Genomic DNA, 14,403 nt, shown 5'->3' with positions numbered 1-14,403 from the left:
TCAGAGTACTTTTTTTTATTGTTTCTTTGGTCGTTTCTTTTTTTCAGAGAGGGTCTGGGTTTTACTTTATCATTAACCTTTTTTTTAACCCCTGTTCTCCAGCTAGATAGTAATAAATCAGTTTATAAACTGCTTTCTTGTAAACAATAAAAACTACCTAATATTAAAGAATTCATTTTAAGAACTCTGGCTGAAGATCAGACCATGTTAAAATCCTAATCTAGTTATTTTTTTAGGAAATAATTAAAATACATACCTAGGTTGTAGCAAAGACTTGCATCTTTCCATCTATTTTTAGTCTTTGTAACTTTCCTCTTTGGGTTTTCTGCTTGGCTGATTAAATATGAAGAACATTTTTCTTACTCTCTTAAGAGGTCCAATCCCGAATATCCTGGAAGAGCTTTTCCTCTTAGCTGTAGAATCTCAGTTGATTGTGAGACTTTGCTATTTGCAGAATCTGGATTGTGATATGGAGGCATTTGATTGGTAAAGAAGCTTGTTAGAATAGCCCCTCTATCCTTAATCGACTCCACGTGATAAAATACTTTGTTCTTTACTGCATTACAATGTCACAAAGTTACAAATAGACATTCTTATTCACATACTGTTTTATCTGAAGAAATTCAGTCCAGATTGACCATTACAATGGTTAGTTTTATGATCAAAGGCCATAACAACTGCCAGGTTTACCTGTAGGGTTAAGGTTTACTACTTTATCACACCTTTTTTATTTCCTCCTTCAAGTGATAGAAGTCTTTTTTCTTGACCAAAGAAAATTTTTTGTCATGACCAAAGAGTTCTTTGTTACTTTGAGGTTTTAGAAGTTTGAAAGCATTTAGTTAATGATCACTCCATAGTGTTGATGATTCATAAGCTTAGGAAAATGTAGCCAGTGTTTTAAATGTTTCTCATGTAGTCAGTTGTATGAAATTGGATTCAGGAAGAAGAGGAATTTTTTTTTTTTTTTTTTTTTTACGATTTTATTTATTTGACAGAGAGACAGCCAGAGAGGGAACACAAGCAGGAGGAGTGGGAGAGGGAAAGGAGAGGAAGACGCTCCTGCAGAGCTGGGAGCACTACGAGGGGCTCGACCCAGGGATCAGATGCTTAATGACTGAGCCACCAGGGCACCTAGGAGAGGAGTATCTTGAAGGGAGTAAAAGACAGTTTTCCAATCCTGTTTTGATTTTCAAATAATTGTATCTTTTTTCAGAAGTTACTTTCTAGTATATCTCTGTATATGCTTTTTTATTAACGAGAACAGAACACAGATTAAAGTCACTAAAATTGTGAATTTCCTTATTTCTCAAAATTAAAAAAAAAAGAATTGATTTCTAATTTAGTTTTATTACATGTACTATAGAGAGAAAGGAGAAGACAAAAAGGAAAGGTTGGATGAGCTGCAAATTATAACCAGCCTCTGCTTTTATGAAAGTATTTACTGCTTGGGTACATTGGGAAATGTCCAGTGTTGGGTAATAGTGAGAGACTTAACATGAATAATTAGCAGAGATAAATAGTTAAGCTTTTCCTGGGCTCTGGTACAAAGTTCAGTATTATGCCCACAAGCCCTAGAGGACTCTTAGCCAGCTCAATTTGGGGGTGGGGGGTGAGAAATGCAGTGTGAGCTCTTCCAGAACTGACTGTGTTGGCTTACTTATCTTTTATTTGTTACCAACTTCATCAATAAAAGTGTATATTTTTTTTCCTTGTAGATAAATAAAAATATTTTATTAACAGAAAGCAAACTGTAGAGTTTGCTGGAGAGACAAATTATACAGAGGTAAAACAACTAGACTGTTCCAAGGCAGTCATAAACAACTGAGTTACATGTACTGAACATGAGTACTAAGAACAATTTAGAAGTCTTTGACCCAGAAATGTCTATCCTGGGACTATCCCATAGAACTAAAAGCACCAGTACGTAGGCATCAAAGTACCAGGAAATAAGTACAGAGATGTTTTTTATTATAGTGAAAAGCTGAAAATAGTATACATGCCCACCAGTATAGAAATGGACCAATAAGTTATGATACATCACCCTAAGAAATAGATGGAGACATCAAACAGAATGAATTGAAACTATGCAAGATGATTTGGTGGGAAGGATTTCTGTCAGGTGTCACTGTGGTAGAAAAGCAAGATACAGAAGAATGTAATATCCCATGTCTATAAAACACGAGTGACCAAAAACCCCTAAATGCAGTATAGGAGTATTGAGAAAAATAGGAAAGGATACATGCTAGATTACAAGTGTGGATGGGGTGTTCATGTGGGTAGGAGGAGGGAAGGGAGGTGACAAGTCAAATAGCAAAGGAAAGGGGGGAAAATATTTATTGAGAGAGTTCAGTGTGCTATGATTACATTTATATACAACTATAGGATATATATATATAACAAAATAAAACAACTTAAAAAAATAATGCAGAGGGACAAATCAACATGATCTGGGCTCATCAGGAAAGCCTTTTGAATGAGAGGTGTCTAAAAACAAACAGGCACTGAGCCTCAAATCTTGGGAGTGGAATTGCTACAGAGGGAGAAGAGATTTTGGAAAAGGGACACATTGTAAACAAAGTAATAGGGAAAGAACAGATTAGACCTATCTAAGACATAAGAAGGAATTAATTTCAGAATAATTGGAGAAATGATAAGAAAAAGGTTGGCCAAATCACCAAAGACAGTATATTATGTGATTTCATTCTATGAAATGTCTACAGTAGACAAATCCATAGAGACAAAATAGATTAGTGGTTGCCAAGGGCTCAGGCAGATTGGGAGGAAAGGGGGAGTGACTACTCATGGGCAGGGATTTATTTTGGGAGTGATGAAATACTTTAAAATTGATTTTTATAATGTTGTACAATTCTGTAAAAATACTAGAACTATTAAATTGTACATTTAAATGGGTAGATTGTATGCTGTGTAAATAATATCTCAAACTTTCTTTAAAAAGTTGACCAGATAAATTGGAATCACCTGGTTGAGAGCATTAAAGTCTACTTAAGATTTGGAGTTTGATCTAGTGGACAACAGAGAACCATTGTAGGTTATGTGTATGGAATGGACTGCCCATGTTCTTTTATCCTCTTTTTCTCTTTATTTGGGATTTTAAGTATGAGAGTATATACTCATTGAAACAAAATTCAAATAATATTAAAAAGCATGTTAAAAAGGGGCACCTGGTGGCTCAGTTGGTTATGCATCTGACTCTTGATTTCAGCTCAGGTCATGATCTCAGAATTGTAAGATTGATATCTGTGTTGGGCTCTGCACTGGGCCTGGAGCCTGCTTAAGATTCTCTGCCTCACTCTTCCTATGCCCTCTGCACCCCCACTGGTGCATGTTCTCTCTAAATAAATAAATAAAGCATGTTAAAAAGAAAATCTTTGTCTTAACTCAGTCCCTGTAGATTGCCGCTATAAAATTTGGGATTTTTTTTTAAAGACTTTATTTATTTGAGAGAGAGAGCGCGCATACACGCATGAGCCGGGGAGGGGCAGAGGGGGAGAGGGAGAAGCAAACTCCTCGCTGAGCAAGGAACCTGATGCAGGACTTGATCCTGGGACTCCAGGATCATAACCCAAAGACAGACACTTAACCAACTGAGCTATCCAGGCACCCCAGAAATTGGGGGCTTTTTTCCTAATTCTTTTTTTCTCTCTCTTTATTTTTTATCTATTTTTTTAAAAGATATTATTTATTTATTTGACAGAGATCACAAGTAGGCAGAGAGGCAGGCAGAGTTGGGGGGGGCGGTGCGGAGCAGACCCCCTGCCAAGCAGAGAGCCCACTGCAGGGCTTGATCCCAGGACCCTGAGATCATGACCCGAGCCGAAGGCAGAGGCTTTAACCCAATGAGCCACCCAGGCGTTCCCTCTCTTTTTATTTTGTTTTTGTTTGTTTGTTTAATAATTGGGGTCATATTACCCATCTTGTACTGTAAATTTTTCATGTAGCAGTATCTACATGGCTATCTTTCCATACTTGGATATGGAAACCAGCTACTACGGGAAATAATAGTAATCCACATCATGAAGTCAATGTAAAGATTAAATGAGTTGATACCTACAAGTAATTAGAATTGTACCAGACACATAAGAAACATTCAGTAAGCATTAGGTGGCATTTTACTATTAATATTGCTAAGTGTAGGCTGAGGGATATAGCTTTCATGAGTGTTTTTTTTAGTAGTTCTTTTGCTTTGCAACCTAGAGTGAAAGCACGCATAATTTCCATTGCTGAAGGGAAAAACCACCCAGTTATCACTGGGCTAGCAACCAGGCAGTCTGCTGGGTACTAATATTGAGAACTAATATGTTAACATTTCATAACAGAGGTCCCAATGTGAGTTTTGGGAGTAGGCTTAAGTGAATCAGAGACTCTTGAAATTTTATGTCAGAAATTTGTGTGTGCCTATGTGCAGTTTAGTGAAAAATGAATCTGTAGCTTTTATGTTGTTTTTTTTTTTTAAGATGATTTATTTGAGAGAGAGCACACCTGCTCAAGCAAGGGGCAGGGCAGAGGGAGAGGGAAAGAAGCAGACTACCTGCTGAGCATGGAGTGCTACCAGAGGCTCTATCTCATGACCCTGAGATCATGACCTAAGCCAAAATCAAGATCAGAAGTGTAACCAACTGAGCCACCCAGGTGCCCCTGAATTCATAGCTTCTAAACATTCTCTAGGGAATCTTTATTCCTTAAGAACTACATGCTTTATCAAGTTTGCTTCTCATGACAGCCCCAAGAGGTAGATAATACTATCAAGTGTTTCAAAAATATAAAGATGGCCCCACTTGGAAAATACAAAGATTTTCCCTCAGGGAAGGAACATCAAGGAGGTTCTGTTACCCAGCTCTATTGTTAATACAAAGTAGAGAGTGAAAAGTCCTATTAGAAGGGTAGTATTATGCATTGGAAATTCAGAAGGAGAAATTTATTTTATCTCTTGAAATTGGGGAAAGCTCTTGGAACTTAAACTCTATTATGTTAAAAACTATACATCATTTAACAAATATTTATCAAATGCCCAGTATATTTCCAGTTCTTATTCTAGGCTCTGGGAATATAACATTAAATAGACAAAAATCTATGTCCTTATAGAGCTTACATTCTTTCAGGAAAGTCATACACAGGTAATATCATCCTTCTCACGTTTTATATTGATACTTCGGGTCAACCTTAATTATATGCATAAGAATGCCTGCCACATAATAATGTTCAATAAATATTTGATTGTAATAAAAGAATGAAAGAGCTCTTAAGGGGTCATGATCCCAGTTTTCCAGCAGGACCACATTTAACTGTCATTTCTTCCAGCCTTTTTGCAGTGGAATAGAAAAGTTGAAACCTGGGTCATCTCCTTAATTACCCGTGTACTATCAGGAGATTTGACATAAATTGAAGAAATGAACTTTGGTGTCTTCGTCTTATATTAAGCTACCTTAAAAGTACTTTGTCACTATATAAATGCAGAGCATCACTGTTATTTGTTATTTCTAGGAGAGGTGACACCAGGACTATCTCAAGTGGAATATGCACTTCGCAGGCACAAACTAATGACTCTGATCCACAAGGAAACACAAGGGCAGAGTGGGACAGACCAGACAGTGGTTCTGCTATCCAACCCTACATACTACATGAGCAATGATATCCCCTATACTTTCCACCAAGACAACAATTTCCTGTACCTGTGTGGATTCCAAGAGCCCGATAGCATTCTCGTTCTTCAAAGCCTCCCTGGCAAGCAATTACCAGCACATAAGGCCATGCTTTTTGTGCCTCGGAGAGACCCTAGTCGAGAACTTTGGGATGGCCCACGATCTGGCACCGATGGAGCAATAGCTTTAACGGGAGTGGATGAAGCCTATACCCTGGAAGAATTTCAACATCTGGTACCAAAATTGAAAGGTAACACGTGGGAGCAGAAGTCAAATCACAGGCCAGATTTGGGATTAAGACCTTTCTTGCCTATATAGATGAAGTTCTTAATTTTCTAAAATGATTATCATAGTAGCATTTCCTTGAGCACCATGAAAGGATCTTACATCTTTCCCATAACACTTAAAGTGGAGAATGAGCATGGGTCACTCTTCAAGATTACTGACCACCAGTTCATTGACCTCTGACCACCAATGATTATTCTGCCAACTCTTCAAAAGGAAGCAGTATTCTCAAAGAATGATCAGAATTACCTGGTGACACATATTGTAATTACAAATACATAATAGACCATTGGAAATGTAAAGTCTTAGGCCCCCACTCCAAAACTGCTACATGAGAATTTGACTTTAAATAGGAATCTCAGGTAATTCTTATAGTACACAATTGAGTCCACACTCCTCAAAATAGTCATTTTCTCTACATTTATTCTGGTAAAATTATAATCACTCGTGTTTTAGGATCCCTTTTCAGGAAATTTTCAGAACCTATACTATATGATAAACTGTCTTTAGTGATTCTTGTAAATCTACAGCTCTAAAATGCTTCCGCATTTTATTTTTTGAAGTGTCCCAAGTCACTTAGAGCCAAATTTGGTAAATAGATAGCTGATCAAGTTGGAAGGTACTAATTTTAGGCAAAATACGTATGGTTGTAAAATTATAGTCTGATTTTCTTGTATGGTTTATGTTATAAATCATTTCTGAAGTCTGTTTCTAAAAGAGATTTCCAAAACTGTTTCAAATGATCGTGGAATTTATTGGACTTGTTTCCTGCAAAGACTCCTTTGAAAGAATGTACTCATTTGAATATGCAAGTTCTAATATGTTTGAATTGTTTTCATTGCTTTATGCAAGTATTCTCTATTTTACAGAGATAATTACTCAGCTAAATTCATAGAACTTTTTATATCTTCAAAGTCTTCATAAATGTAGGACACAGAATCATTTTCTTTTTAGCTTTATTTTTTTAATTAGTTGCTAGCTGTCTTCTTCGACTGTGAATTTCATCAACCCAGTATGCTAAATAAAACCTTATACCAAGTGTATTTCTCAAAAGTATTTCTCATTCACCATTTTTTTTTTAAAGATTTTATTTGTTTATTTGACAGAGATTACAAGTAGACAGAGAGGCAGGCAGAGAGAGAGAGAGAGGGAAGCAGGCTCCCTGCTGAGCAGAGAGCCCGATGCGGGACTCAATCCCAGGACCCTGGGATCATGACCTGAGCCGAAGGCAGCGGCTTAACCCACTGAGCCACCCAGGCGCCCCACTCATTCACCATTTTTAATGTTAGTAGTTTACTAGATAAAAGTAGTAGGCAAAGGAAAAGAGTCATGAAATCATATTTATTTAAAAGTATTAAAGCCAAAAAAAGTTGGGCTCTGATTTCATATACTAAGAACAGGTAGTAGAGGTGGTTTTACTGTTTTAAAAGTATAATTAAATTTCTATTATAAAATTAGCATTTGACCTGTAATATATACTTAAAAACATTTTTTTTTAAATGAAAATATTCAGGAGATTGTATCATAACCAACCAAAATTTTTAGGATTTTCCCCCTCTTCTGTCCCAAATACTTTATATAAAACATACAGCCCTTCAGACTTCAGTTTGGGAATGGTGCTGTTAGGCCACATCAGGAAAAAAGAAAAGGATGAATGGAGACCTGGTGTAAGTGATTCTCAACATGAGTCCTCACATCTTATATCTCAGGCTCATATAGACCAGTTCCTTGTGTCTCTAGAATTAGGAGGAGAATGTGGTCGTTAAATGGGAATATATGACAGATGGGAAAGGCCAGGCTTTCGAGTTAAGTGTGGGTTAGCACACATTATCCACTAGAGTGTTTGCATTGCTGTGTAGAATTGCTCCTAAATGAGATGAGAACCTCCTTTCACTAACACTGAGATTGGAAAGAAAGAATACTTTTAACGAGGAGGTCAAGATCTGTGTATTTTTTTTCTGTCCTCTTACGTTCAGTTATTTACTAGTGCCTCTAGCTCAGTTGTGGAGTTCTTTAAATTTCAATAAATAATGAAATCAAAGCTAGAGAAAAAGCTTTAGCCCCATCTACCATCTTTATAAGGAACTCTGAAGTTTAGGGGCAGAGAAGCTGTGTATTTGCTGTCAGAATATTTTGCCATTTGCAGGGAATTAGCCTTTCCAATGATACATAATCACCCTTCAGTTGCTTCAGTCCTGAGAGTTTTTGCTAAACACTTGAAAGTCATATATCACGGGTTTTGTAATTTTCACTCTTGTTCATGACAGTTGGTATTTCTTGTTGCTGTTAGTTTTATTTAAAATTTTTTTTTTTTGCTGCTCATTTTAAGATGAGACAAATATGGTCTGGTATGACTGGATGAGGCCCCCTCACGCACAGCTTCACTCTGACTACATGCAGCATCTGACTGAAGTCAAAGCCAGGAGCAAGAATAAGGTTCGAGCTGTCCAGCAGCTGGTACAGCGCCTCCGGCTGATCAAATCTCCTGCAGAAATTGAGAGAATGCAGATTGCTGGGAAGCTAACATCACAGGTATGGTTCCTATTGAAAAAGTTTTTCCAAATTAAAAAATCTAAGTTCTTATGTTTCAGTGGGTACCTTGAGGTGCCCAGTGCAGTAATCTTATAGTAGATGAGCATCTACCTTCTTCTTTAATGTTTAATGAACATGTCTAGAGACTTGCTCAGTACCTCACAAGGCAAGATAAATCTGCCTTCTTGTATCTTTCACCCATGATCTTAGTTGTTTCTCCTTAGAACAACATAAATTAAGTCATTGTATTTCCTTTCCTTATAATAACTACAGTAATAGTGGCAGTTTAACACAGTTTGATTGCTAAGGAAGACCTGGGACCCAAAATGACAGTGCTTGCAAAGCTAAAATACAATATATTATAGGAAAGAGGTATAGTACAGCAACAGCATTAAAGTAAGAATACCTGTCATAGTCAGTGGCTGTCTCACAGAAGGGTCCAGAGAAGCCAGGGGCAGGCTCTTGTTGTCGTGCTGGTCTTCAGGAAGGGCTGGGCAGAATGCATTTTCCTCTCATGGATAAGAAACCACAAATGTACACACGGAACACCTTGGAACCAGGGAACCCAAAATGGAATCTCAACTAGGGATTTTTGTGGTTTTGGTCATATTGGCCTGTTCCTGCTGTACAATAGCAAAGCCCTTCAGAGAGCTCAAAGAGAGACCAAGTACAAACCGTTGATCTCACTGTTTCCAATATTCAGAAGCTGGTACAAACTGCCCCCAAATTCCTTGTAACACTTTTCATTAATTGCGGTGAAATATATATAACATAACATTTGCACTTTAGCCATTTTTTTTTTAAGATTTTATTTATTTATTTGTCAGAGAGAAGGAGAGAGAGCGAGCAAGCACAGGCAGACAGAGTGGCAGGCAGAGGCAGAGGGAGAAGCAGGCTCCCTGCTGAGCAAGGAGCCCGATGTGGGACTCGATCCCATGCCGCTGGGATCATGACCTGAGTTGAAGGCAGCCACTTAACCAACTGAGCCACCCAGGCGTCCCTGCACTTTAGCCATTTTTAAGTGTACAGTTCAGTGACATCCTTGTCATGCCATCACCCCTACAATATATCTCCAGAACTTTTTTATTATTCCATGTTGAAACTCTCTACCCATTAGACAATAACTTTCCATTTCTCCTTTCCTCTAGCCTCTGGTGACAACCGTATTATTTTCTGAGTCTATAATTTGACTACTTTACACACCAATACAATATTTGTTCATTTATTTCTGATTTGTTTCATCGAGCAAAATATTTCCAGGATTTAACCATGCTGTGGTAAATATCAGAAATTCCCTTCTTTTTTTTTTAAGATTTTATTTGTTTATTTGACAGAGAGAGACACAGCAAGAGAGGGAACACAGGCAGGGAAAGTGAGAGAGGGAGAAGCAGCCTCCCCGCAGAGCAGGGAGCCCGATGCGGGGCTCTATCCCAAGACCCTGAGATCATGACCAGAGCTGAAGGCAGGTGCTTAACAACTGAGCCACACAGGCACCCCTGAATTTCCCTTCTTTTTAAGACTGAATAATATGCCATTTTATGTATATGCAGCATTTTATTTATCTGTTACTGTGTTGATGGACATTTGGGCTTTTTCTGTCTTTAGGAATTGTGAATAATTCTGCTATGCACATTCTGCTTTTCAAACCCCTATTTTCATTTCTTTTGCATATATACCCAGAAGTAGATTTAGTAGATGGAATGGTCATTCTGTGTTCAGTATTGTGAGGAACCACCATACTAGATTTCCTAGTACCTGTACCATTTTAGATTCCCACTGGCAATGGACACGGTTCCAATTTTTCGTATCCATGCCAACACTTGTTTTCTGCTTTTTGATAATAGCCATTCTAGTGTATGAAAGAGTATCTGACTGTGGTTTTGATTTGCATTTTCCTAACGGTTAGCGATGTTGAGCATCTTTTCATGTATTTATTGCCATCACAATACTTTTAATGAGTGTATTTCATGCTATGTCTCTACCAGAGTCAGTGCCATGCAGGAATTTAGCAAAACGGCTCAAGTTCATTTCAGGAATTAACCCACAGTAATATCTACACCCAACGTGGGACTTGAACTCACAACCCTGAGACCAGGCCCCTCATGCTCTACTGACTGAGCCAGCCAGGCGTCCCTATGATCTACTGTAGGAGGCACTCTAGTCCTATTTAAAATTTGTCCAATACTGGGGCGTGATCTCATATCCCTGATAATAGGACCTGAGCTGAAATCAGGACTTGGTTGCTTAACCAAATGACCCACCCAGGCGCCCCTCCGTAGGTCTTTTTCAGCAGTATGTCTTTCCTCATTAAAAACAAATACGCCAGGGCACCTGGTAGGCTCAGTTGATTAAGCATCTGCTCCTGGCTCCGGTCATGAATCAGGGGTTCTGGAATCGAGCCCCGTGTCAGGCTCCCTGCTCAGTGGGAGCCTGCTTCTCCCTCTTTCTCTGCCCATCCCCCACTCATGCTCACTCCCTCAAATAAATAAAATCTTTAAAACACAACAGTAACAGCAAATATGCCTGGGCGGCACAGCCTGTTGAGCATTTGACTCTTCGTTTCAGCTAGGGTCCTGATCTCATGGGTTTTTGGATCAAGTTCTGTGCTCCATGGAGAGTCTGCTTGAGGGATTCTTTCCCTCTGCTGCCCTTCCCCTCCCCACCCACCCCCGCACCCCCGCTCCACCCTGGGCTCCTGTGCTCTCTCAAAATAAATACATAAATCTTTAAAAACGAACAACAAAAAAACCTGCCTGACCAAATACTCTTAAGCAGCTTTTTTTAAAAAAGATTTTATTTATTTGACAGAGATCACAAGTAGGCAGAGAGAGAGGAGGAAGCAGGCTCCTTGCTGAGCAGAGAGCCCGATGTGGGGCTCCATCCCAGGACCCCAGGGAGGCAGAGGCTTTAACCCACTGAGCCACCCAGGCGCCCCTCCTAAGCAGCTTCTAATTCCACTAACGCTCTCTTATTTCAAATGGGTCAACAGCGGCCATGTTGTCATTGAGTACTAACTGCCTTTATACAATTAAGAATACATTTGGTACTTCAAAAATGTTAATTCCCCCAGGCTTAGATCATGTGAATAATAATCACTCCTAATAGTGGTTTGAGTGTTTGTTTCATAGCATATAACCAAACAAATTTCATAGTTCTCAGGAATGTGGGCCCACCAAGTTATACCTACTTCTTACCCTTTATCAGTGATCCAGTGTCCACATTGTTCCTTTCCCGTTTACCTGTTTACCAACGATAACAGGGCAAATAGCTATTTTTACACATAATATTATTTTGGCAAAAGGGAAATGCATTAGATAACATTCTGCCACCATATTCTGGTATGTTTTTGTTTATTAAGATTTTATTTATTTGAGAGAGAGAGAGAGCATGAGCCATGGGGGGTTTGTTGGGAGAGGCAATAAGAGACAGGAAGCCCCACTCGGGGCCCGGGGCCCGATCTCAGGACCCTGAGATCATGACCTCAGCCAAAGACAGAGGCCTCACCAACTGAGCCACCCAGGCACCTCTTTGGCATCTTCTTTAAACCATCGTCATGATTAGTGGTACATGATGTTCTTTTAGATTATTAGGCAGTGTTTTTCAAATTCAGCCCACTAAACATTTTACAACACAGGTTGCTTCCCAGCACAGCTCCTCTATAATAGATGCGTCCTGTGAAATGAGAATGAAAAAGCATTTGCTTTGTTGACAGAGCTCCCTTTTACTTCCTCATCCGTTTTGAGGACGTATGTCACCCTGGGAAGTGTATTTGTTAGGATAGTTATTGTTCAGCTCAAAAAGAGCCAAAAAGGCTCTTCAGAAAAGGAGACTCTGTCAGAGTCCTTTGCCCCAACAGGCTTCTAAATCAAAGCTAAGAGAAAATATTACTTTCTTGCTTTAAGCATCTCTTTAGGCACCAAAATTATGTTAGATTTTCCCTTTCATGGCACTCATTTATTGGCTCCCTTCCCCTCAGCAACAATCTGGCCTTTCTTCCTTCTTCATCACTAATTTTAACCCACACCTTTCCCCCTGAAGTAGAATTTTCTGGTTAGTCCATTTCCAGTAGTAGGGGGGACAGATTGGATAAGTACAGAAAAATGGGATTGTACCATTGGCAACTAATGCAATTTTTTTTTTTTTTTTTTTTTTTGAGCTTCAGTGAGTGCAGTGGTCTTTGTCATTGTTTTGTGCATTGCTACCTGACTTGAGTTCCTCCACGTCCCATTCCTTTCATGGACCTTCATTGCCATTTCAAGAGAACTTACTAGGCCATCAATTTATTGATTGCAGTTACCTTCAAACCCTGGCATTGGGTTTCTTTGGTAAGCATCGTTATGGCCTGCTTTGATTTGCCCTCAGAATTTAAATTTAAATTAGAACCTGGGCAGTTCAGTTAGTTAAGCTTCTGCCTTCGGCTCAGATCATGATCCCAGGGTCCTGGGATCAAGTCCCACATCGGTCTCCCTGATCAGCGGAAAGTCTACTTCTCCCTCTGCCCTTCCCCACCCCACTCATGTGCTCTCTCTGTCTCACTTTCACCTGTTTTCTTGCAAATAAATAAAATCTTAACAACAAAAAATGTTTTTTCATTAGAGATTTCCAAAGAGCAGCGCCCTCCCATGTGGGGCTCTTTTACTCTCCAATTATTTATGGCCCATTTGTTAGACCAATCGCAAGGCAATTGGCAACAGCCTAGGATCAGTATTTGCCCAAATAGCAGGAATTTTATTTGTATCTAGTTCTATCACAGGTAAGAACACAGCATATAATTCAGCTCAGTGGACTGACTTGTTATTACCCTGTTCCGTGAGGATTTTACCTTCTGCTGGACTCAGAGCACCTGCTTTCTGTACAGAATTACTCTCAATTCTGAAACTACCATCTGTGAACCAGAGCAATTACCTGGCATTTTTGGTCAGTGGATGAAACAAGAGAAGGAAAAGAAGGCTCATAGGAAAGGAAAGGAAAAAAGGCTCATAAATATGAGTTTCTCCCGTCCCCCGGTATCACGCTTTATCTAGTGCATTTACATTTCATGATAAAACTTTTTTGGGCATCGCCCTTCTTACTGTAATGTTTTTCTGACATCAGCAGTGATATGATATGTATTTCAGGTCTTAATTTGCTCTTATAAGTCTTTTTGTTATTGGGGCAAACTCAACAAATGTCCCAAAATAAAGGAGCAACTGTCTTTCAAAAGACAGAGTGGAAAGCAACATCAAAATGCCTTAATATCAAAGCCAAGGGTCATCTTGGAGTAGTGATTGTGGCTTTTGCTGGAAACTGCAGTTGTTATGAGTGCAGTGGCTGACATTTCCTAATATCATTTCAGTGTGAGGATCGTATGGTCCTAGCATAATAGCTTAAGCCATAGCCTTCTGCAGTTCTAAGAAGGCTTTTTTTGTTAAGGGCCCTAATCAACGCCTTTTTCATTGTGATTTTATGAATTGCGGCCAACAACATCCCTAAGTGAAGTATGGTTGCTCTAAAAACCAAATAGGTGGGGCGCCTGGGTGGCTCAGTGGGTTAAAGCCTCTGCCTTTGGCTCAGGTCATGATTCCAGGGTCCTGGGATCGAGTCCTGCATCGGGCTCTCTTCTCGGCAGGGAGCCTCCTTCCTCTTCTCTCTCTATCTGCCTCTCTGCCTACTTGTGATCTCTGTCAAATAAATAAATAAAATCTTAAAAAATAAATACATAAATAACTAATTAAAAAAAAAACAAATAGGCGCAGTAGGTGTTGTTGAACCTCTTTGATGTAAGGGTCAGGAACTGATAACACTTTGTTCCTAGTGGTCTGTAATATGTCACAGATTGCTCCAACCCATGTAATCTCCCCAAATTCCATAGTCTTTGTGCAGCCCTGTATTTCTAGCAAGGTTAATCAGTCATCTCCAGTCAGTCATATGGTTTATGACTATAGGA

General features: G+C 39.2%; 1 protein-coding gene across 3 annotated transcripts in view; it reads left to right on the top strand.

Annotated features, from left to right (window-relative positions):
* The window catches only part of XPNPEP3 (X-prolyl aminopeptidase 3), a 78,191-nt gene that overhangs the window by 22,770 nt on the left and 41,018 nt on the right, over window positions 1-14,403 (top strand). For all 3 annotated transcript variants that reach the window (XM_032346165.1, XM_032346166.1, XM_032346167.1), the window contains 2 exons: window positions 5,503-5,910; window positions 8,275-8,477. In XM_032346165.1, the coding sequence (XP_032202056.1) occupies window positions 5,503-5,910; window positions 8,275-8,477 (611 nt within the window). The remainder of the gene's footprint in view (window positions 1-5,502; window positions 5,911-8,274; window positions 8,478-14,403) is intronic.

This window comes from Mustela erminea, chromosome 6, assembly GCF_009829155.1.
Source record: "Mustela erminea isolate mMusErm1 chromosome 6, mMusErm1.Pri, whole genome shotgun sequence".
Classification (NCBI taxonomy): Eukaryota; Metazoa; Chordata; class Mammalia; order Carnivora; family Mustelidae; genus Mustela; species Mustela erminea.
The sequence above is the reverse complement of the archived record's forward strand: the minus strand, read 5'-3'. Positions and strand labels throughout refer to the sequence as shown.